Consider the following 23,595-nt stretch of genomic DNA (forward strand, 5'->3'; position numbering starts at 1 on the left):
GAAGAGACTATTCTATATCTAAGATGGATTACCTCAATTATATCTACTCTATAGGCTCACTACTGAGATAGCTGATCAATTACCATCATCATCATCATCACTGAAATAAAGTCGAAGGTGGAGTAGAATGCGGGGTGCAGCTCCAGATTGGTCCGAACTAGCGCCAATCCATCGCCCCCTGATGTCAGTTGCTCGTGTGATCCGAAGGTGCCGAATGTACTGTTGAACGACTTCAAGCTATAGTCGACCGATATAGAGATATTGAGGCTCAAACTCAGAGAGGCTATACAGAATCAGGAGAATCGAATCACAAAGCTTGCCCTCGAAGTCCCGTGGCCATTAAACAAGGTCGAGCCCGTTCCCGCAGGTACTTGGACAGAAGAGCCTTTGGGCCAAAAGTAACCTTTGGCTGGTACTCTCGAGGTACTTTGGAGTACATTTGGTACTTGCCTCTACAAATTTGGGTTTATGCTGGACGCGGAATGACATCCATGACTCTTGGACTTCCCCCTCTCTCTCTCTCTCGCTTTCCCTTCTGGTAACAGCCAGGCACCTGGTCACCTGCTCTGCCCCCCTCTCCTCTTCCCCTTCTTATCCTCTTCGTTCCCCCTTTCTCTTTCTTCTTCTCTTCTCTTCTTCCTCCCCATCAATCATCAGATCTACCAAGAATCTCTTCTTGAACAATCCAACAACCCTCTTCCAACCATGACTGTCCCTCTCACCAAGGTTGATTCGGCCATCGCCGGTCTGTCCATACACGACGAGAAACCCCCGCCCCCTCTGAGAAAGAGGTCAAGGCCCCCAAGAAGAAGGAGGAGAAGGGCCACCGACGTGCCTCATCAACGGCAGAGGGTGTATGGAACATCAAGGACCTAGGTATGTTCCCCTTATGATATACTGACTACATCATATCACTCACCATCCTCCCCCTCTAGAGGAAAAGAAGATCGAAATCACTCTCCCCATCGAAACGCAAAAAACAGGATGGTAAGTCATGACCGACTCCGACCCCTCTTCCCTCCCACAACCGACCACCATCACCCCACCCCTTCATCCTTGTACTGCAACTAACCTCCCGCTCAGGAAGCTCAACACGTCACCATCAACGATTGAGGACAAGGACATCCTCAAGATGCACCTCGTCAACCCTCCCGTCAAGAGGATCGACCTGCACTTCCCACTGGGTCTGGAAGTCACCGCCCGGAATTCAAAGGGTGTCACGATCAAGGACGCACTAGATGCCATCCACAAGCAATTCAAGAAGAAGGTATGCATCATAATACCCTTTCATCACTTACCCTCTTCCTCTCCCTCTCGCTCCCTCTCCTCCTCCCCATCGCCGACCCTAACTAACACCTCCCAGGCCGATGACGAACTAGAGAAGCCCTACCTCGCCGGCTTCGAGTGGGACAAGGAGGAGTGCTGGACACGCCTCATCGTCCACCAGACCCACACCAGCACGATCCCCAAAGAACCCTCCAGCAAGAAGTCCAAGAAGAAGAACAAGGACGAGGCATAGATTGGTTCTCCCATCATCACTGCCAGTCCCCATTTCCTCCTCTCCTTCTGGCATCCCCTTCTACAATAACTCTCTTACATTCTTACTATTTTTTACTCCCTATCACTATGTCTCTCTCTCTCTCTACACTGCCCTTCCACTCTACAATGAAACGACAAGGGTTGCCACACCCTCTTACCCCCCCAACACCACACCTCCCCTCCTCTCTGCTTATCTCATTCCTTGCCATCTCCTTCCCTCGGGAAGTAGAACACGCTCCGGCTGTTCTCCATCCTCTATTCTTCCCTATCGCGCGTTTCTGTTTCGGTTCCGGGACGTAGAAACATGGATTTAAGAGAGGGCGCAGGGTGAACATTTTATCTCTATCTTTTTTTCTCCTCTCAGCTTGTTCCTGTCTTTTATCTATGCCCAGTGGGCTGTCCGGTATCACTCAGAATCTCTATCCACTCTTCCGGTGATGCCATCGGCGGAAAGAGATGGGGAGAAGTAAGTGAATGCCCTCCCAGTGTGAGGCAACCCGGTTATTTGAGACACAGCGTGTCCGGTCTCCGTTTCGATCTTTACTCACAAGGGGAATATCAATCTATTAATTTCCAAGGGGATGCATTTATTTCTTTTGTAGGAATCTCAATGTATACTCGTAGAAATGTGCTGTAGTTCGTTCATCTATCAAATCGACGTCGGAATGGGCGTCACGCTAACGAGTTGTACCCACCAGGGCCCACAACCCGCGCATTAGCCTCGATAGCTCGATAAGCGATTCCCACAATCTTTGACAGCGACCCTGGACATAGCGCAGATTCAGGACTAACTGTACATGGCTCATTGGCTACATACAGATCTAAGTCTGTTCTGTGCTAGGCAATGCTCGCATTGACTAATCATGGAAATATCATGTGCAGACATTATGAATATATACATCATCAACTCTCGAGTCCAACCGTGAAACAATAACAAAAGGAAAAAGAATCAAAGAAAAACGCAAAATACCCTATTGGCAAAATGCTATGCTAGCAACGCTCCAAGGCAAGTCCAAAACAATCATTAGGTGTACCACAAAAGAGAAAGAAAAAAGAAAAAGAAACCAAACTGTCCGGTAAAACTAGAGAGCAGGGGGAGGCGGACATCAACGGGAGCGACCAGTCTCCCGACTCCCAAACAAAACAAGCACAATCTCATCCAACACCGTAAAAGCAAGATGCGTATTCAACGGACGATTATTAAGTGTCGCAAAGATCCGTCTCGCCGCAGCCTGCGCGTTCGCCCGTCCAACCACATTCCCCGCTAAATCCGGGATAAGCGTTGCGAGGACGACGGTCGCTTCGGCACGACTCTTTAGTCGTTCCTGCGTGGATCGGGGTTCGAATTTACGCAAGACGCCGTCGGGGAACAGATTATCTCGGGCGAGTGTGAGATAGCGTAGCAGCGAGTCGTCCTGGAATAGTGAGCGAGCGCTGTCGCGGACTTTACGCTCAATCGTCCCGCCGAGGAGTTGGTGGAGGACGACGACGACGGCGCGGCCGCGGAGCCAGTTGTTTCCGCGGTTGAGTTCGAAGGCTTCCAGGAAGAGGTCGCAGATGGGCTTGATGAAGGGTTCTAGTTCGCGGTCTTCAAAGGCGTTGAGTTCGGCTTCGGCTTCGGCGGTTGTGACTGCGTCTTCGGTGGCGAGGGCGGGATCGTGTGCGGCGCTGGTGTTTGCTTGTGCGGTTGCGGCTGAGATGAGGTTTTGTCCAGCGGTGGAAAGTTGATCGAGAACGCCGAAATTGCCGAGGAAATCGTCCATGCCGTCGGCGACGGAATTGTAGATGCGTGTGACGAGGTCTTTGGTTTCGACTTCGGTACCGCGGGCAGTGGTTTCTTCGCGGGGGATGATCGCGCGCTGGGAGAGGAATGCTCGTAGATCACGGCTGCGGCAGACTTCGGGGAGAAGGAGGAGTTTCTGCAGGTATGATTCCAGGGCGAGACGTCGCTTTTGGAGGAACTCTTTTTGCAGCTTCATGACCATGCGCCGGCGTGGGAATTCCAGGTGTCGCACGGATGGATAGCTCATGCGTAGCTTTTGGTGCAGCTCGTGGAATTCGCTGTATCGACGGGCAACTGCCCAGGAAGCGGCGGGCATTTGTTCGCCGGCGTTGCGTTGAACTTCAACGACATCTGTAAAGAAGTATTAGCGGGTTGACGTTAGGTATTGGGAGTCGGTTGATCTCTTACACATTGCAAATTCGCGCCCGTCATCCTCTTCCTTGCCCACGACGATAGACTTGATACGCACAGTGGACCGACCATACAGACTGTTATCACTTTCTTGGATAATGTACTGCTGCCGTTGCATCTCTTTGCGATGAATCTCACGCTGGATGCTGGCCTTGGACTTGCGCAAGATGCGCAGCTCAGCAGTATTGTTGGTCAACTCAGCTTTACGGGTAAGCGCTTCGACCACCGAGTCCTGCGCGGTGAGCTTGTCGATATCGGTAGTGAGAACTTCAATTGCTTCCGTCAGGCCGAGGTCGCCGGGCGCAGCTTCGTGGACCTCGTCTGCGGGGTCCTTTTCATCGTCGCCGACGGGTTCCTCATATTCGTCCTCGATAAACTTTTGTTGGTCCGGAAAGAGGTCATCTTCAAAGACACCAAAACGCGGTCCGTGGTCAAGCAGGCCAAACGAGGCGATGCTTTTCTTGGTCCTGTCCATTGGAAGACGGCTGTCCATGCGTAGACCCTCGGATGAAGCATCTGGGCCAAACAAGGACGAGGAGGAGGCACCGTCGCTACTTCTCAGGTCGCTATTTCGCAAATCGTCCACCTTGCCGTTCTTCGGTTCGTTCGTAATAATATCATTCAAAGCTGCCTCCATGGTCTCCAGGACCCTGCTCTGGGTGGCATCATTCTCCCCATTCTGTGAGTCCTTGCCTAGGCTGGCTGTAGACATGGCAAGGTTATCAGTGTCGTAATCATCGTCAAACAAAGGTGCAGATCGTTCAGAATCAATGGATCGTCTCGGAGAGTCATCATCGTCAAATAGTTTGCCCATACTGCGCACATCACTGGATGACACTGCAGCTCGTCGAAGATCCCTAGGCGGCTTGGTACCGGGCTGTGAGGTTGTTCGTACGATAAGCGGTGGCAGGGGTCGTCTCTCGGGGGTGTCAAAGGTCACAGTGGGTGATGGCTGCCGAGGAGCCGGTATCTGGGCGCCTGAAGCCTCGTCCGATGCCAGGTACTTCCAGTAGAGATCCGACTCTTTGAACTTTGGATAATAAGTGCTCTCTAGCTCCTCCAGCACAGCTGACTGAGTGGTCAATACGACTGTTCGGGCTTTGCGGTATTGCTCGGGAGTTGCACGCTTTCCAGCGCTAAGGAAGTTCTTGACCGATCGGCGAGAATCTTCTGAAACCTTCAACTCGGCTTTCGTAAGATAGGTTTCGCTCAAAAGCGCCAGGTCATTCCTGTCTGCAGCGGTCCAAGTAACCGTACCGGACGACGTCTCATCGCCGAAATCATCCTCCAGTGGATTCCGGAAACCATCTACCACGATCCAGTACTGCACGAGAGACATAAGACCTTGACGGTCCATAAACTCCATAAAGTACGATAGACCAGACGCATTGTGCATGACTTCCACGAGCGATGTTTCCTGAGCAGCAGGGACGCTGTCACGGCGAGGTTGCACTGGTGCAGGGGGTAACGGAGCAGCCTCTCCATGTAAGGAAAGCTTGGCAACCTTTTGGTCCAAGACTCGTTTCCCCGTTTCCAGCCGCCTCAAATAGACCTGATCCTGTCCTTCGACCATGCTCTCCCGCTTTAACTGGCTAGTGACTAGAGCACGGAATCGGCGAGCATCGGAGAGATTATTGCAGCGTCTGATTGCTCGGACGAAGCGCTCAAAAGCACGCTCACTATCTTGGGGCGATAATTTGGGGAACGATTGTACTCGTTTGGATTTCGGTGCCGGGGAAGCGTGCTCGTCTAGAGCAGCTCGCAGCTTGCGCACGGTTTTCCGATCCTGCAGAGCCGTCCGCCCGTATGCTTCCGTCAACTGATTCCATGTATCGGGGTCTGAGAGTGCGTTCACAATTGGAAGCAGAACTGCACATGCTATGATTTCTCGAATCAAAACGGATACGATCCTGCTCTTGAGCACACTCTCCGGAAAGAGCTGGGGAAGCAGTCCCACGGCGATCTTCCGCAGGTACTCCTGCTGGACGATCTTCTGGTCAGAAGCTGACAACCCCACCGCAGGGTGAAGCCGACCCTCGCGGAACTTATTGGCAATAGCCAGATCGAGCTCCTCAGATTCCGTCACATTTCGATTGAGGTTCTTCCCACGCACCGAACGCTCGGCAATGTCAAACTCTCGTAAATGGGCTGTGAGTATCGGGAAGATGCGCGACACAATCAGCGAAATAAAGTCTTCTGCCAGCAGTCTCTCTCGTAGGTTGTCCAATGCCACGCGCGTGACTCGATCGATATCGTTGGCGAATGTAGGATTTGGAGTGATATTGTGGTACCATGAGGTGACGAATTGGCGATTCACAAGGGACAAAAGTTCATCGATTGCCTCAGACACGACGAAGGATTGCGGGTATAGCGGTCTGGGACGGTAGCGAGCGATTTTGCGAGCATTCAACACTTCTTTCCGCCAGTGAAGCGGGGTGATGAAAGCGACCGAGACATTCTTCGAGATCTTGGTTTTATCGCTCCTAGTTCGGGTTGTCAAAATAATCACGCCGAGGAAACCAGCCGAAGCCAACGCGGCCCCCAGGACCAAGGCATATCCGAGATATCGAAGGATCGGCAACCAGCGTACCACCATACCCCAGGCGACGAAGCCGAGGATGCCCGCTCGTACCAGATCACGACGTTGAAGGACCATTCTCCCCTAGCAGTTTCAAAGCTCCCCGTTGCATGTCGATCACCCGGTGAAGCTCAGGAGCGAAGAGCTTCCCGGCAGTTGCGATTCACGGCGCAATGACACGGGCTTTCGAGGCAGAATGGCAGGTGAAAGATCAAGTTACTTTGGAAAACGTAACTCAAAGAAGCGATCAATAAAACAGAAAGGACTACCGATGCCGAGGGGCTGTCGGCCGACGAGCAGTAAATTCCGCGAGTCCAACGGACTTGCGACAACCCGCATACAGATCCCGTGACTACAGGATCCACTGCCGAACGTCATTTGTTTACTTAAGCTGTTTCCATCAACTTGGCCAAAACTAAACTTCCCCCTCTCTTTGTTCTTCTACACCCTCTTTTCCTCGCACCAACGGTTTCTGCGTCATGGCCAGTCTGACTGATTTTGTCGATTTCTCCCCCCGGTCCCTGGCGTGTAAGTTGAGCTTCAACCTGTCTTCGACCTTGGTTCATTCTCCGCATTTTGCATGTGATTGGGACTAACCATCCAGCAGTGTCCGCGGCGACGATCGCGTTCAATCCGATTTTCTGGAAGTGAGTTGGCCTCCAATCAAAATTTTCAGTCCGAGCTTCAAAGAGCTAACCTGTGTTGTCTGAATAGCATCATTGCCCGCGCAGGTTCGTCGAACAACAAAGCGTACTTTTGCCAACTCGGCTAACAACGGATCATCGCAGAGTACAACAACCACATCTTGACGCGCATCTTCGGTGGCCCCTACAAAGGATGCTACTTCCTGGCCTTTGTCATCTTCTCTCTTGGCATTCTGCGTGATCATTTCTACCAGGTTGCTCTCGATGAGCAACCCTTCTACGCGCCGGTGCACCAGCCCCTCGTTGGCGGTGTCCTGTTCGCCGTCGGTTCGGTCCTCGTGCTGTCCAGCATGTGGGCTCTGGGTGTGACCGGCACCTATCTCGGTGACTACTTTGGTATCCTCATGGATGCCCCCGTTACCGGTTTCCCGTTCAACGTCACTGGCTCGCCTATGTACTGGGGTAGCACCCTGAACTTCCTCGGCGTTGCCCTGTACAAGGGCAAGGTTGCCGGTCTCCTTCTGACCGCTCAGGTCTTTGTGCTGTACTGGTTCGCCCTGAAGTGGGAGGAGTATGTGCTCAGTTTGATAATCCAAGTTTCTCCGATCCAAGCTAACAAACATCTTCAGCCCCTTCACCGCCGAGATCTATGCCAAGCGTGAGCGTGAGCGTGCCAAGAAGTCTGGCGGCAAGAAGCAGTAAATCACTCGACATGATAGCGAGATTGTGCGGGACATTCAACATCCTCAACTCGCTTGATAAGTCTCAGACCAAGACCGCGGTCGAGAGACAAGACAATTCCCCTACGACTATGCCATCCACAGCTTGGATATACCCCCTTTCCGAGCTGGGAGATGGCACATTTGGCCAGCACACGGATGCACCCGAATCCGAATCTTCAACGATGCTGGAAGAGTAGACGATAAACCTCATTTCGCCCACGGCACAGAGAGCACAGACGGCCGAGCGAGCTCGAAAGCGGCCAACCATTGCCGCATTGCTAGACGAGTGCACCACCCTTATTCATTGATTTCCCCTACGCGACTGCAAGAAAAGTTTCCTATCCCCAATGCGACCAGTATACCCGTGCAGACAGACGTTACACGTTGGCCACCCTGTTGATTGTAAATATGAGCTAGCTCTTCCAGTCATGCTCAGCGGATTATAATACCATCTATCTAATTTTGTTTGGAGACGAACCGGCGGTGTGTTCGCCTTCTAATCATTCTATGGCTGTTGATTTCATTGCTCGAGGCCCCTTCTATTCCTGTATCTCGTGTTCACAATTAGGTCATAAGCCTACAAAGACAAAAGACCTTCTTCTAGCTCCTCGAGCTCTGTGACCCTACGTTTTTCTTCTAGTTAGCTTCAAACTAAAGGCTGGAAACTCCGTATAAACACGAACTACCACCTATTCTTAGTATCCCCGATCGTAACCACTATATCCATCACCCTCCCTTCGTATACCCCATTCACCAACCCTGACATCTCGGAGAATTCAGCCCTGTACGGAAATTTAGGGTGTGGGATAAGCTCGGGTTCGTCAGGTCCAAATAGATCTGATTGGCGCATTCAACGGGCGTGGCTGTTCCACCCAGTACGGGGGATCGGCAGGTCGCTGCAAGTGAAGTTTGTGTCCTTTTGAGGGTTCTATTTTTAGGAGGGCCCATTATGCCAGGAACACGAGATTTGGGGGGCACGTTTGGGGGCCATAGGGTGGTATTGGCAGTTTTTTGGGAAGGATGAGGATAATTTTGGGATCATATGGGGACGATCATAATACTTTCGGCGGGGATAGATCGTACCTGAGTGTTCTACCAGGGTTGAGAGAAGGATTCTGCATGCTCCAGATGACACTATGATTCAATATGAACTAAAGTATGACTGCGATCTATCCAACGAGCACTATCGCGAAATGACACACATAGGCTGATAGATCTATAGATTTTATCACTCTATACTAACTGCCTTTTTACATTCGCTGTATACTCGGCCGTTTGTCGCCTTCTAGTCGTAGCTCAGCAAATTTAGTATCCATCTCTGTATCCCTGCTATTGTTCCCCGTATTCTCCATCGCGCCCCATCACCATCATGCATACGAGATGACCTCTTTGACAATTCCACCTTGGGGCCGAAATTGTCCCACTGCCCATCTCTAACTTACTACTCGAGTTTGAATACGAATAAAATACTAACTTCTAAATACGATGCAAAAATAGCTTCGTCTCTTCATCGCTGCTTGGCTTGATACGAGCCTCATGGCGATCGACATTCCGATCCATGCAAGGGACCTCCAATCAAGCCAAATGAAGCCCATTCGAGTTAGTGTCACTGCGGCATGAAGGGTGAACTAGCTGGATATTACCTTCCACAACAATTAGGACTTCATGATCAATCAATTCCAACAACAACTATAAAGTCAACCTAAATTCCCCTCGATACATTCCTTTTTCTTCATCATCAACAGCCTCACAACAACTTTCCAGCTCAAACTAAAAACAATCATCAATCAAGCTTCCTTCCAAGCTTCCTTTCATCTCTTCAACTTTTTCAAAACAACTTTTCCAAGTTCAATCAACAACCTTCACCATGCACTTCTCGCTCCTCGCCATCTCCGCAGCCATTGCCCTGCCCCTGGCCAGTGCCTACCCCGTCAACGCCGACGATCTCCATTGCCGCTCCGGTCCTGGCACCAACTACGGCATCGTGAAGTCCTACAAGCGCGGAACCGACCTCAGCATCACCTGCCAGGCCGCCGGCACCGACGTCAACGGTGACAAGCTCTGGGACAAGACCTCCGACGGCTGCTACGTGAGCGACTACTATGTCAAGACCGGCTCCAGCAGCTACGTTACCAAGCACTGCGATGGCAGCTCCGGCGGCGGCAGCAGCGGTGGCAACCTGCCCGGCCTGACTGCTACTCAGTCCAAGCACGCCAAGGAGATCATCGCCGAGGCCAAGCGTGAGGATTTGGGTCTTCACGGCTGCTCTGCCGGTATTGCGACTGCCCTTGTTGAGGTATGAACATTAACATTCCGCTCCTTGATAGCAATTTCCCTCAAAATACGATCAACTAACAATTTCTCTAGTCGAACATCCTGATCTATGCCAACAAGGCTGTCCCCTCTTCCCTCAACTACCCTCACGACGCTGTTGGCTCGGACCACGACAGCGTTGGTATCTTCCAGCAGCGCGCCATGTACTACCCCGACATTGCCGCTGATATGGATGCCGCCAAGTCTGCTGCCCAGTTCTTCAAGAAGATGAAGAACGTTAGTGGCTGGAAGTCTATGGCTGTTGGAACCCTCTGCCAGAAGGTGCAGGGCTCCGCTTATCCTACTCGCTATGCTGAGCGTGTTTCTGAGGCTGAGAAGATCTGCAAAGCAGGTGGCATTTAAAGGAGTACCATTTTTGACATTCTTATATATGGCAGTGCTCTGGTCATAGAATGATTGCGCTTTTGATGGTCATTTCAGCTCTGCGATTTCACTTCTTTTGATTTTGTGATATATTGACTTTCTTTCTTGGTTTTTTTTCTTTCTTCACTCCAGTGTTTTTGAATAGATCTTTGAATATACTGAACTTCTTTCTCGTTTCAATATGCCCCACAGAGCGTTCACTAGCTTGTGATATCTGACAGTAGAGAATCATAAGATATCTTTCATCATGGTATTTAACAATCATGGGCACCCTCCAAGAGAGGAAACACTATTTGACATCGAAAGAGTGACCATATTCTGTCTTATATCATAGCTCTTCCCTCAGGTTTGCTAATTCACGACGCGATCACACGCCATAGCATCACCCCATAGCATCGTCTGTCCTAATCTTCGTTCTAGATTATGCCTTTCGCCGGTCTCTCTTCACTCATCTTTTTCTACTCGTCTCTATCCGCTTGTCTTTTTTCGCTCGTCCTTAGCAACCCTTTCCTACCGCCTAATCCGACAAATTCGATACTTCCCCTCTAATTTCTTCACAGGCGAGATATATAAGTAACCTGCATATTAACGATGTCATCACGACCTCGTCGCAAGGAACCTGCCTCTCTCGGCGAAGCTAAGCCTCTGACTCAAGCTACCTCTGGGACTGGCCCGGAAGTTTCCAGAGGGAGCTCTCCTTCAGAACAGCATCAAAAGGCAGACACCCCCCTCCAGACACCTCCCTCCATCCTCGCCCGTCTTCCCCTTGAGTGCTGGCTCCAGATCCTTGAGTACCTACCACAAAATGATCTAGCGAATATCAGCCTGGTGTGTCGGGGCCTGAACACATCTGCTACCGCACTCCTCTACAAAACCATCGACTGGGGCTGGCAGCAGGGTCCAGATGAAGAGCCACCCTTCCTAAGACTTATCAAACTCATTCAAACCATCAGTGACCGACCAGAACTCGGTGCCCTCGTCCAGCATGTCTCCTTACTTCCTTACAACACGACCCGAGGTCCAATCGATGAGCAATACACAAATGTCGACCCTACAGCCAGCCGAAGGATCCTATGGACCTATCCCAGGAATGAAAAACTTTGAGTTGAGCATAATCCGGTTGGGTTGGGAAAATTTCCTCGTGAGGGTTTCTGGAAGAAGGCCCTTGATGCACCAAATCCCTATGCTTATGCAGCAATACTGATCTCCCAGTTATCCAGCCTGCGGACTCTCAAGCTGGACAGCTCCTTTATCTACTACGACGGTTATACTGGGCTGATGATGACACATGCCCTGTTCGGGGCACCTCCGGGCGTCATGTCGGATTCTTTCTGGCTCCAGGCTGTGGACTACGGGTCAAACGCCGCCAGACTACGTGTTCAACATGTGAGCGTTCCTATTTTCAGAGTCCAGGAACAATTCGACCGCAGTCAGTTTGTTGGCTGGTTCTTCCTGCCCAGACTCATGGGCCTAAAGATATGGATTCAAAGCCCATGTCTTGCATCAGACATTGGAAACGGAACCAAAATCCAGCCATCGAACCTTGCCCAACTCCGTCATTTAGGTATCCTCCAAGCCATGCCTAACACTGGGGATATCAACAAATTCATCTCGCAGATGAAGTCCATCAAATACCTCATGCTAGGTCTGCAATACGGGACTTGTCTCGAAGAACTACAAAGCATCGCAGGAACGGCCCCAGGCCTGAGCAGTCTCTCTAACAGCATCGAGACGCTAAGTCTGAGTCCTGCTTACTCCGTTGTCCGACCCGAAACAGAGGTAGTCTGTGCAGGAGATCAAGCGGGGCTAAAACTTCCCCACGACATTTTCAACTCTTTCGAGAGACTCGCAGCCCTTAGCATCCCTCTCCCATTGTTACTCAGCTGGGGCGCGCACCAAAACCAACTCACGGAGGCTCTCTCCACGTCTCTCAGAGATCTTATCCTCAGAGAATGCTTTCTGGAGACTCAAATCTTGTATCGCCGGCCGAAAGAGGCAATTCAGTTGTTAAACAAGTTCCTTCTCGACGACGTTCACCGGTTCCCACTTCTCCGCAGCATCACGCTGGTTGTGGATAATGGAAGTGCACATCAAAATTCGGCATCAATGTCAGACCAGATTCATCTCCGGGAGCTCGCACAGCAATATCAAGTCGCTGTCCGGGTCACCCAGCTCGATGGGACAGAGCTGGTGTGAAGTATGACCATTTTCAATCATTCAAGCTATGGCGCTCTGTGAAGCTTTCATGCTCCTCGATAGATGCCTCGAGAGTCTCCCCCAGGGCGTACTCCGCAACGATGTCGCAACTCTTGCTAAGGAGCTCCGCACCATGCTAGGCTAGGTCCTACGTGCTCACTGTTTTACCCCCTTTCTTACTTTGTTTTTATTTCGTTTTACCGTTGCTTTCGCTTCATTTTTGCTCTCTACCTACGTTCTACTTGTGAGGGCTGAATGACGATGTTGGAGCCGGCTGTCCTTTCTTTTTGTCCCGCTTACCGAGGACGGTAGCGTTTCTCGATGGGGGCAGGTGTTAGGACCGGGGGCTTGTTTAATTCTTTTGAAAACCTGAGGTTCCTTAATCTACCCATCCCCCACTCCTGGGCTGGCATGGTTGGGAAATCCGACTGTCGGAAGCAATCCCTCCCAGTATCCAAGATCTGGTCTTACAAGACTGTGACATGGATACTGGGATCCCACACCGCCGCCCCAAAGATGGCCTCTACGCAATCAGAAGTTTCCTGCTGCATGAGGTGGATGGTTTCCCAGGTTTGCGCATGATCAAGGTTGTTGTGGGTGAACATCATGAGCTCTCAGACTGGGCCCAGCTTCGAGAGCTTGGTTGGCATCAGCAGATCGTTGTCCGAATCATGCATTTCGATGGAGGGGACGTGGATTGAACTATGTACGATGGTTTGTACATAGAGCGAAAAGTATGAATACAAGATTATTGTAGATTCTAAAGATTGTCTTTTACAGCTGTTGATTATTATAAGGGCTAGAAGTTCCCCTTTGAGTTAACAAAGGGACAAGAGAGAGATCTCATGATGGATAATCAATTGTCATTGATTGTTAGCTGATAGTAACCGGCGTGAGTGCTCATAGGAAAGTGAAGGTCATATGATCCTTCAATGATTGAAGTATTCCAGAAAGAAGAATATTCTGACTCTTTATACCATTCTGCAAAGACTTTAGCTGGAACAGACTATTTGAATAAGGCACCTACTAGGTCCCATTAGCTCTCTTCTTATGGATCTACTTAATATCTAAGTGCTTATAAGGGGGGTGGTGAGTAATAATAGGCAGGAATATGAGTATCAAATAGAAGACATAGAACGTAAAGGCAAAACTACATGCCGCTATGCATTATTAAATCAGTATACCGAGCATACGGACTCCATGAAGTACTGAATAGAAAATCCAATTACAATTGCAAACAAATCAGTATATTGCAAGCGCTAGAACAAATAACACTATTTCCATTCTCCAGAGGGTATATTGACACCGCATGTGTCCAGGGCAATCCGCCGAGGACAAAAATATATGGTATATGGGGGGAGATGAGCACCCACGCAAGGACTGAACACCACCAACACCACGCTATGAGAGACTAAGAAGGGTACGACGACGAAGTTAAAAACGAAGACAAAAGCAGAACAGAGGCCGGTGTAGACCTGGAAACCCAAATCAGGAGCGGCAAAGCGTTGACAGATCCACCATTCAGTCCATCACTGTCGCCGGCCACGACCCCTCTTCGCCGTCGTTCGACTCTCGTCGACAGTCTCGACTTCGTCTTCGTCGGTACCCTTCTTGAGATCCTCGCCCTCGGCGAGACCCCACTTCTCTCGGTCGTACCAGTCCTCGCCGTCACTCATCTCGCCGACATGTCCCTCGGCCTTGCACCATTCTAGCACGTCGGCCTTCATGTGGGTGGCCCGCAGCAGGGATTCGAGCATATGCTCAAAGCCCCGCACGGTTTCCTCTTGCTTCTGAATATATGACCACAGCAGGCGACGAGTCTCCTCTGCTTCACTCGGGGGAAGGCCGAAGTTTGCGTCGGGGCGGACGTTCTCCGGGATGACGAAGAGTGGATGAGGGGTTTGTAGGAAGCTGGCGTTATCGGCAGACAGTGGTGACTGGTTACCATCGGAGGGGTTGGTCGCGTTGGCTTGGGCTCGGGTCGTCATTCGGCGAGGCGGCTCTGGAGAGGATCCCTCATGCATTTCGGTATCTTGTTCGTTATCGTCTTCGTTGGTCTCGTGGTGTGCGGCCTCTCCATTTGTGTTGGCGATCCCATTACGGTCAATCGTCTCGCTTCCTTGGTCTGGGTCCTCGGCGGGATGCTGGGGAAGGTCCTTGACCATAGCATCGGTTTCTTCTGATTTGAATTCGGTGACGGCTTCTTGAAGGTCATCGTTACTCGCCGCAGGCACTTCAGTCATCTCCACATCACCCGCTGTCGCAGTCTGTCTGTCATTCAGTTGACCCGTCGTGGAAAGCAAATCTTGTGGCCCACTCAGATCACCAATGGCAGACGGTGTCCCGAGCGCACTTTGCCTCTGTTGTCCAGCAGACAGGTTTCTGATGTCATCCACGATCCGAGGTTCGAAGATGTAACGGTCGTCGAGCGTTTCGACAAGGCCGCAGGGCATCCAACTGCCATCGCCAAGGAATTTTCGATGCAAATTCCTTGCCCGCCAAAGAAGAGCTTTCTCCTGGCGCAACTTTTCCTCAACGGTTTGCGTCATTTGCTCTAGGGCTTGTGTGGTGTAAGGATGGGACAACGAAGGATGGACGGGTAATTCGGAGGGGTGTTTGAGTGGGCAAAGCAGCGCTGCAAGAGAAAATTGAAACAGTCAGTGCCTCGCAATCATCTAGGCAAGGGTAAGTGTATAACCTACTCTCTAGCGCGATCCCCGAAAACGGGTTCTCTTCTGCGGCCGCTGCGTCGGCCTCAGAATCTTCATCTTCCTCGTCAAGTTCTTCGCCCTCGGAGTCGTAACGAATGGGGTTCCGCTGCAAGATATGACGTGTGTACCCGGCATGATCGATTTTCTATTGACAAAGCGTTAGTTTGCACGGCTTTCAAATTGGCGCTGTGGAGACAAGCGCCCCCGCCACTCTGTTGTCTGAAAGAACACCACGCACCTCTTTGTAGAATTCCTCTGCATTGATGTATCCCAATGCACCTTCACGGACATACTTTGCGTTTGCCCTCATCTTGTTACCGCGATTCGTCGGCTGAGTAATGGCGTCGTCCGGGCCCGAATCTAATGAAGGATGGCAGGTTAGAAACACAACTTCTTCAACAATCAAAGTCGAACAAAGGTGCCAGACTTACCTTCACGCTCTCTGCGTAATGCCCGCTTCATGCCAACGATAGTATCGGCAATCAGCGCTGCTTGGGTCGCCATGGCTACGGGTCTGCGACTGAGCCGTCGGTTCAGACACGTCTGGGGTTCGCGTTGTGAGGGGTCTTGGAGGGGAGGACTCGGGATGGCTCGAGTTATGAAAGGCAAGGAGGCAATATACGAGTCTAGGGCAGTCAAAAACGAGAGTCTGAAAGGGATTGTCAACGGCAAAAAGTACAACGAGCGAGGATGTGACGAAAGCTCGCGGAGAGAGCTGCGACGGCCGATCGCCGCTAACCGCTTCGGGACTGATTGTGATAAGGTTCACGTGACTTGTTAGCCCTTACGAGTGGGGGAATATAATTTGTGCCAAGTGCTGGAATTTATATGAGCAGGATGAACAGCTACCTGAATACATGCTATGCAATCTAATCAATCATGACAACCAGTTTGATCAATTCAATCCATCCGAAGACGTGATGCTTCTCTCCAACACCAGCCATCGACCATCCCCAATCACACCTCTTTACTCCGAGGAGTCAACTTGACATTCAAAGCAGGTTTATCCCAAAGCACAAAGGCATCTTGATCCAACCAGTCCTTCTCAGGCTCAGCCAACTCCATATCGAAATTGAATATCATACGAGCCAAGATAATCCTCATCTCGACGTAGGCCAAACTAAACGAAGACCCCAATTAGCAATAGTACGTTCAACGCTGCCATCTCAAGGGAACTTACTTTCGTCCAATGCAATTTCTCGGTCCAAAGCTAAACGGCTGCATTGCATGTCTGACATCATTCTTATAGCGAGGGTCATTGAGATGACGCTCCGGGATGAATTGGTCTGCGTCGGTGAAGTTCGATGGGGAATAGCTAGCAGCCAAGTGACTAACGGAGACGATTGTCTATAGGAGCTGTTAGAGCAACAATCCATGAGGAAATAAGTTTGACTGAGACTTACGCCTCCTGGGATCCAGTCCCCAGCAATTAAATCACCCTGGGCATCGACAATCCGAGGCAATCCAGGTGAAACGGGAGGGTACATTCGCAACGCTTCAGTAAGAGTCGCGAGGCAATACTCCAACTTATTGCACGAGTCCAGATTAATCTCTTCCTCGCGAGTGAACGTTGACCGAACCTCTTCCTGAAGCTTCGCAAGAACACGCGGATTCCTCAGCAACAGATACGTCACTCCAGAAAGCAGCGTAGCCGTAGTTTCCGAGCCGGCAATAATAAGCGTACTCCCATTCGAAATCATCTCAGGTAAACTAAACCCTTTCTCGGTATGATTATGTTTCAAGATATTCCCAAAGAAGTCCGGTCTCTCATTTGATTTGCTCAGTCGAGCCTGGACTTTCTCTTTCGTCATCTCAAAATGCCAATCTCGCTGGGCAGTGACCCGCTTCGGGGTAATAAGCTTCAATAACCGACCAGAACCCGGCAGACGCCGGGCTACATTTGCGTAAGCGCTCATTTTCATGTGACTGAAGAGAATGTGCACCCATTGGTGGTAATTGGAATTTTTCAGGCAATCGAATGGTTCGCCGAAGGCCAGGTCTCCGATGATATCGAATGTAGTGAAATTGTACCACGAGACCATATCAAGCACGTTCTTTTCAGCGGCAATATTCTCGTTTAAGCGTTGCATGAGAAGATCGACATAGCTTTTGATAATTGGCTCTTGTCCACGTAGCGAGCTATCCGAGAATGCATGCGACAGGAGACGGCGGAATCGGGAATGGTCTGCGTCGTCGGAGTATATGATACTCGGGGCGCCGCCGGGGGTGGGAGGGTAGAATCGAAGATCCTTTTGCTTTTGTCCGTGGCCGGTGCGAGTTCCGTAGATCACTTTCCAGGCGTCACCGTCGGTGAATGAGAGCTCATTCGGAGCGATGCGAACGACATTGCCATACTTCTCGTGTAGAGCCTTGATTTGCTGGGCGAACCGGCCACTGATAATCATCCGCATATAGGGCACGCGAGAAGCTGCCATGAGCTTCGGACCTGGATACTTGGCCAGGGGGTGAAAATAGACATTATAAATGAAGATGCTGAAGGGATAAACGAGTATCTTTTTCCGGATAGACTTGATGTTAGCTCACCTCAAAAAGACAGACAGAAAGGGCTAACCAGCACTCCTCCCACGATGAATAGACTCAAAGCCAAACTCGGAAGTCCACCATCTACAGACGAGAAGCTTTGAATAACAGCCATGGCTCTTAAATTGCTTTGAGAATCAGAGCTTTTCTGCCCATTCGCCATGAGCGATCAGGCGCTTCTTTAAAACAATCGACAGGAAAAATCCCCGCTATCTACTAGCTATTTACACCCCGATGATACTCATGACGCATGAAACCACCACAATAATGCAATAATGCCTCAAAAAAACTGCATAACATACATTTGTGCTATTCCTGTAGGGAAAAAACCCCGCACTCTGCACGGCACATTCCCGTCATCGACGGGTGACAGGCGAGTCGCGACAGGCTAGAGTCCCACAACGCTCTGGCCTCTGGCCCTGGTCTAATCTCCTTTCAAGAAGTTTTTCCTTTAGCAAACGTTCATACTAATCTAACTAAAAGCAATACCACGAGTCAAGCCAAGCCTCATTCAGGAATTACGGTCATTTTAAGCATCTTCAGACCCTCGGAAAGTTTACGTGAGAACCATAAAATAAGTCAATCCTGACAGCCTTGGCAAGGACATCTCGAAACAAGGTTCCACCAAGGCTAATCAATGCAAGGCTACTGGTTACCCCACTCTTTTTGTTCCGTCGTGTGGCCACTAGCTAGCAAGTTATACTGTGTGTTTTGTGGATAAATCAGGTTTGAGAAGATATGAATGCGGTGGAGGGGAATATCGGCATCGTGGGTTTTTATGCAGGTGAACAACTTTATGTGCATAGTGAGAGGGTCAGTCAAAGGTGGTTATTTGGTGTTTTTCTAGTGGACGATTTCAGAATGAATTTATCTGCCTTGAAGAATCGGGTAAATAGCAGGGGCTAATTCTCCATGCGTACAGCTAAGACGGCTCTCTATAACTAGAATCATCGCACCAGAATTGACCTGAGAAGTAACCACTCCGACAAGACATACCCACAAAAACATACATTATTCTGTGTTCGCCAGATGCAAACTAATTACATATCTCATGACAATGCCATCGGAGACTCGATGGTGAAGCTCTCCCCACCACATGCAAACAGTGACAACACACCTATCTCAACCACGTCCGTTGTCTGCACCTAATCATCTGCATCAACCCACACCAGGATCCCCTTCTTATCAGCACGCATCTCACCGGTAGGAAGTACCCGCAGCGTCTTATTGAAGTACGTATCCACAACAACGAGCTGTGGCTGGATCCAAAGCCCACGTTTTGCGGGCAAGATGTTATACCGCACCGTATGCCGGGACAGGGGAACCAATTGAACAACCGTCGTCTTGGGCCCACTAAAGGCAAAGTGCTCGCTGGCTTCCATCATCAGGTTGAAGGTTAAAAAGTGAGTTGAGGGGTTCTCGAGGGTGTACTCCAGGTGGAGCAGGCCCGGGAAGGAGGTGGAGGGAGATGATGAGGCAAGAACGCGCGGTTCACCGAGAGGTACCAAAAAGCGGGGGATCTCGAGGACGCTTGTGGTAGTGTTGGTTTCGGGGTCGGATGGACTCGTGCTCTCGTCGGAGCGCCGGTGCCAGGTTATGTCCAGGGCAACGTTGAGTGCTGCGGGGCGGCGGTCACCCAGCGTGATTTTCTGGATGTCGAGGAAGAAGTTGGATTCACGCAGCTCTTCTGGAGCGATGTGTGGTGTTTCAGGGCTGACGAGGACTTCCGGGTTGATCGTCGACACCGCGCCGCCGGTCAGGGTGAGTAGTTTCAAAGACATTTGGTCAATGATGAGAGGTTCCAGGGCAAAGGAGACCACCTTCGAGTTGAGACACCATCTCTGCGACAAGCCACCGGGTGCCGAGGTACGATCGTCGCTGATGAGATCGTCACTGACGGAGAAGAATTCTGGCCAGGGGAGGGGGTGGATGGAAGGCTTAAAGTCGTAATTGGCCTCGAACGGTCGAATGAAGGAGAGATCCACGGTGATGGTCTTCATTATGGGGGTTTGTATGTCAGAAACGACATGGTACACGGCCGATATCTCCAAGGAATACTTTGCGGCATCTTGGGTGTCGGCCAGCACAACAGTAAGCTCTCTATCGGAAGCACGCTCCATTACTCCGATGGTCTGTTTCAAGAAATGCGAGGCGCCCTCCGTTGGGGAACTTGTCCCCGACTCTGATGGGCTCGAGCTACCATCAAGCCATTGCAGCTTGGCTGAGGATTCAGGGCTACCGAAGAGTCTGATCTCTGCCGAGACGTCGGCACCCTCATCCTCTTCATTATGAATGCCGATTTTCAAAACCACGCGCTCATTGGCGTAGTACGTCTCCCTCAGGTTTAGAGTCGAAATGCGAATCTTGGGCGGCTTCGGCATGATCTTGCATCTTCCGGTATCCCGGTCCTTGCCTACTCGTCGCCGTGACGGCCCTTTCTTGGTTTGTTGCCACCAGTAAGCATCTCGCAAGCCGTGGTCGGTGATCACATATGCAAGGTCAAACTTTTCTTCGTCAACCAGCATCGTGATTGAGGCAACCTGAGCCTCTCCGGCTTCACGAGGAATGCAGGTGAGATTGTAGACTTTGGTTTGTGATGGTCCGATCGTGAGGTCTGCCACTCCAACAAGCGTAGTTAAGCCACCCGTCGGGGATTGAATGTCACCGGCGGAGCTTTGTTCGCGGAGAGACAATGAAGAGATGCAGGAGGGGGAGGAGATATTAGCGTCCTCATTTTGGTCAGATTGCAGCTTCACGGGTCGCAGACAGCCCTCGAAAACAAGCTTCACCTCCGATAGTCGAATAGGCGCCGAGGCTTTTTGAGCGCAAGACGAAATGATCAGCTGAGCTTGTAGGGGTTCGCCGACGTTGCCCTCTGACTTTTCAAACACGATCGAGGCAGTCACTAGTGTATAGTGTCAGTTTTGATGAATCTTCACTTCTGTTCTGGGAGGTCAAAAGCTTACAGCTCGTCATGACATCTTCTGCGCGGAGCACCACGGACGGTTTGGGCTTCTCGGCTGGAAGATTTTCAAGGCTCTTGTGGATATCGTAGTGCCACGCAGGTCTCGGTGGGAATACTATACAATCGTCACATTAGAACAAGCGGTGACATCAATGGGGACGGTGTCATCTTACCCTTGTTGAGCAGCTCCCAGTCGACTCGCAACACGGTCTCACTCATCTCCATACGAACGGCACTTTCCCTCAGCACCCAGCCAAAGCTTTCCATCAGGAACCACCAGCCTGATCTGCGCCAACTGAGAGTTGACCATAGTGGTTCAAGAATGCCGTATGCTTCAGACCAAGAGCCGATACGCATGTACTCTTCGGCAATCTCGAGACTTAGTCTTTCAACTTGCCGCGTCTGCTGTCTCTTGGAAAACTCATCAAGGGCGGCCTTCAATGAGCTCAGGATCAATTCGGAGTGGTTGAAGCCTCCTTCGCCTGATTGCGGGACTTCGATATGTGTCTCCGGCGCAAGGTATGTGTCATACAAATATGACTTGTTGGCAATCTGAGACGCAGGGGATTGCCCAGGAGACATACGGTCTTCATTGGGAATTTGCAGAGCAAGTGCTCGGCGGACCATAGTATGCTTGGCAGACCGATAGAGCCAGTATCCCTCATGATGTAGGTGCTCCCATGGGTTGACGCGTTCGCCCGTAGGAATGGACTTTTCGGGAAGGTGAAAGGTCGAAGACATCATTGCTTGGTCACCCGATGCTTCAGGGGATGAAGGAGTGACTTCCGCCCGGCGAATGAGCTGAGCCATCACTAGAGACCACCGTGCTTCCCAAGCCTCCCATCCATAGTTCTTGCTACCCTTGCCTCGCCTGTTGACGATGTCTTTTGTACGAATTCTATGGTCAACCCAGAACCGGGTCGCAGAGGTTGTCTGGCCTGTCCATAGCAAACAGCGTATGATCCGAATAGCGAGGGCGTCGCCCAGAAGGCGCGCATCGTTGAACCGAGGATCCCAACCTGCAATGTTTTCAAAAACCTCTTGTCCAAAGAGAGTCTCATATGCACTCTCGTAGTTTCGACAGGCGGCATCCATCTCTTGGCGAAACTCGGCAAAAATTCCCAGTTTGAATTCATAGCGCACATTCCAGCCTTGCAATGACAACGTTTGGGATGTACCAGTCGTCGGTGGTGCCGTCGGGGGAGGAATAGTGCTGCGGTTTCGCTTGCGGCGGGCATGCTTCGACAGATCCCGGTAGTACTCTACAACCGATGGTTGCAACAGAGAGAACAGGGACTTGACGAAATCCTTGAGCTCTGAAGAAGTCGCGTCTGGTGGGATCACGAAGATCGACTTCTGATCCAGGTTCGTTGCCCGTCGAATACCAGCCACACGATCATCAATCTCCCCCTCGTAACCCCCATCTCCATCTTCCGAGATCAGAACAACCAAAAAACGCGTCTTGAAGCCAGAGTTCGCCCATTCCTTTTTCAAGCCGTTGATCTCAATCTTGAGCTGATTGTCGCGTAAAGAATTCATGTTCGGGTCTAGCGAGAATGGGAAGAAGTTGATCACCGCTGCGGGGACCAGCTCCTGATGCTTGGTCACCCACAGCGGCGTGAGGAGGCCATCTGGGAAGGTGGGGGAACCCGGGGACAATGGGGAGATGGGTGAGTGAAGGACGAATGGTGTGGTCGAACCGGAGGGAGTTCCGTCTGAGTCGGCTCTAGGGCTTGTTGGTGCAGAGGTCTGGGGAGGATTGGCTTTGCGTGGAGGAAGTTGATATGACTACAGTACAGTGACACGAGTTAGCATCCTCGGCACGAGAGACGGCCACATCGGCGCGTTTCGTTTAACAGTTATATCGGAGAGAAGCTTACTCGACCAGAGCTTCGAATTCGATATGCAATATGCGGTGATGGTGCATTCCCATTTGAGGCGGTCCCCGTTCTCCAAGGCATCTGGGAGCCATCCTCCTCTAGCAGCACTCTCCGCAACTCCTCCGCAACAGCCCCGCTCAGAGGTGGGAAGTCGGAGAAGATCTTTGAACCCTTTTCTGCTAGAAGGGGATAGCCCACCACATTTCCAGAACCATCTTCAGCATCTGCCTCTAGCCCTGAGAGCAGGACCAAAGGGAGATTGTGGTTGACGTAGTCTTGCGGATAGGCGTCCATTGCGGACAATTGGTGTTGCGTGCAACCGGTCACCGCATCTCCGGTCAGACGGGTCGAAAGTGGTCCGGAATGGTTATTGGAGAGAACAAGTCAATATAATTCCAGTATAACAGGCTGTTTGTAGCTCAATTTCGGGAGAGTCAGATCTGACAGTAGGGAGGATGCTCTCAGGACAGCTGTTGACGATATGAGCAACGTTGGTGATTGCTGGTTGGTGTCCAGACATATTGCCGTGTTGTGTCAGGGCGGTCAGTGTCTCGGCGGGACGCGTTTCAGAGGAGCTGTCATTTGTGTCAAACCCCTAGCTTATTTTAAAGGATCATGTAGAATTGATAGGATGTATTGAGTGAACATTTAGATTATTGAAGGGTGTATAAATAGCAGAAATTGTTTGTGGAAGTATATACCTTACCTGAAGATGTTGACTCCCTACTGTGGATATATATCGCGGACGGACTATGGGATTGTTTCGATGCAGGGACTACCAACGAGGACAAGATATATATTTCCACAAATAAGCATCGGAACCTTGCATGCAGACCTTGATACACATTACTATCACGAGTCATTGACCTCATGTCTTTAACAATATATAGTATGACGCACATCTATACCTAGCTTTAAATCCCTGTCA

General features: G+C 50.8%; 9 protein-coding genes across 9 annotated transcripts; 5 read left to right on the forward strand and 4 right to left on the reverse strand.

Annotated features, from left to right (window-relative positions):
• Positions 1 to 705: 705 nt before the first annotated feature.
• N7496_006272 (uncharacterized protein) lies at positions 706 to 1,519 on the forward strand (the record flags this gene model as incomplete). Its single annotated transcript, XM_056699201.1, has 5 exons — positions 706 to 745; positions 790 to 876; positions 936 to 987; positions 1,084 to 1,267; positions 1,364 to 1,519. The coding sequence occupies 5 exons, from the start codon at positions 706 to 708 to the stop codon at positions 1,517 to 1,519; spliced, it is 519 nt and encodes a 172-aa protein (XP_056554614.1).
• Positions 1,520 to 2,645: 1,126 nt separating this feature from the next.
• On the reverse strand, positions 2,646 to 6,389 carry rgsC (putative intermediate filament protein (Mdm1); the record flags this gene model as incomplete). The annotated part of the gene is made up of 2 exons (XM_056699202.1): positions 2,646 to 3,673; positions 3,731 to 6,389. 2 exons carry the CDS (start codon positions 6,387 to 6,389, stop codon positions 2,646 to 2,648), a joined length of 3,687 nt encoding a protein of 1,228 aa, XP_056554615.1.
• Positions 6,390 to 6,790: 401 nt separating this feature from the next.
• N7496_006274 (bifunctional phosphatidyl-N-methylethanolamine N-methyltransferase/phosphatidyl-N-dimethylethanolamine N-methyltransferase) lies at positions 6,791 to 7,657 on the forward strand (the record flags this gene model as incomplete). The annotated part of the gene is made up of 5 exons (XM_056699203.1): positions 6,791 to 6,839; positions 6,919 to 6,958; positions 7,026 to 7,042; positions 7,100 to 7,526; positions 7,585 to 7,657. 5 exons carry the CDS (start codon positions 6,791 to 6,793, stop codon positions 7,655 to 7,657), a joined length of 606 nt encoding a protein of 201 aa, XP_056554616.1.
• A 1,887-nt stretch (positions 7,658 to 9,544) lies between these two features.
• Positions 9,545 to 10,353, forward strand: N7496_006275 (uncharacterized protein; the record flags this gene model as incomplete). The annotated part of the gene is made up of 2 exons (XM_056699204.1): positions 9,545 to 9,973; positions 10,045 to 10,353. The coding sequence occupies 2 exons, from the start codon at positions 9,545 to 9,547 to the stop codon at positions 10,351 to 10,353; spliced, it is 738 nt and encodes a 245-aa protein (XP_056554617.1).
• A 612-nt stretch (positions 10,354 to 10,965) lies between these two features.
• Positions 10,966 to 12,570, forward strand: N7496_006276 (F-box protein; the record flags this gene model as incomplete). Its single annotated transcript, XM_056699205.1, has 2 exons — positions 10,966 to 11,361; positions 11,587 to 12,570. 2 exons carry the CDS (start codon positions 10,966 to 10,968, stop codon positions 12,568 to 12,570), a joined length of 1,380 nt encoding a protein of 459 aa, XP_056554618.1.
• Positions 12,571 to 13,052: 482 nt separating this feature from the next.
• N7496_006277 (uncharacterized protein) lies at positions 13,053 to 13,271 on the forward strand (the record flags this gene model as incomplete). The annotated part of the gene is made up of 1 exon (XM_056699206.1): positions 13,053 to 13,271. One exon carries the CDS (start codon positions 13,053 to 13,055, stop codon positions 13,269 to 13,271), a length of 219 nt encoding a protein of 72 aa, XP_056554619.1.
• An 828-nt stretch (positions 13,272 to 14,099) lies between these two features.
• On the reverse strand, positions 14,100 to 15,785 carry N7496_006278 (RXT2 domain-containing protein; the record flags this gene model as incomplete). Its single annotated transcript, XM_056699207.1, has 4 exons — positions 14,100 to 15,205; positions 15,273 to 15,426; positions 15,520 to 15,641; positions 15,713 to 15,785. 4 exons carry the CDS (start codon positions 15,783 to 15,785, stop codon positions 14,100 to 14,102), a joined length of 1,455 nt encoding a protein of 484 aa, XP_056554620.1.
• A 453-nt stretch (positions 15,786 to 16,238) lies between these two features.
• On the reverse strand, positions 16,239 to 17,716 carry N7496_006279 (cytochrome P450; the record flags this gene model as incomplete). The annotated part of the gene is made up of 3 exons (XM_056699208.1): positions 16,239 to 16,401; positions 16,462 to 16,628; positions 16,685 to 17,716. 3 exons carry the CDS (start codon positions 17,714 to 17,716, stop codon positions 16,239 to 16,241), a joined length of 1,362 nt encoding a protein of 453 aa, XP_056554621.1.
• Positions 17,717 to 18,967: 1,251 nt separating this feature from the next.
• N7496_006280 (uncharacterized protein) lies at positions 18,968 to 22,961 on the reverse strand (the record flags this gene model as incomplete). Its single annotated transcript, XM_056699209.1, has 4 exons — positions 18,968 to 20,727; positions 20,789 to 20,902; positions 20,961 to 22,575; positions 22,668 to 22,961. The coding sequence occupies 4 exons, from the start codon at positions 22,959 to 22,961 to the stop codon at positions 18,968 to 18,970; spliced, it is 3,783 nt and encodes a 1,260-aa protein (XP_056554622.1).
• Between the last annotated feature and the right edge of the window lie 634 nt (positions 22,962 to 23,595).

Source organism: Penicillium cataractarum, assembly GCF_028827025.1.
Source record: "Penicillium cataractarum strain IBT 29864 chromosome Unknown utg000005l, whole genome shotgun sequence".
NCBI lineage: Eukaryota > Fungi > Ascomycota > Eurotiomycetes > Eurotiales > Aspergillaceae > Penicillium > Penicillium cataractarum.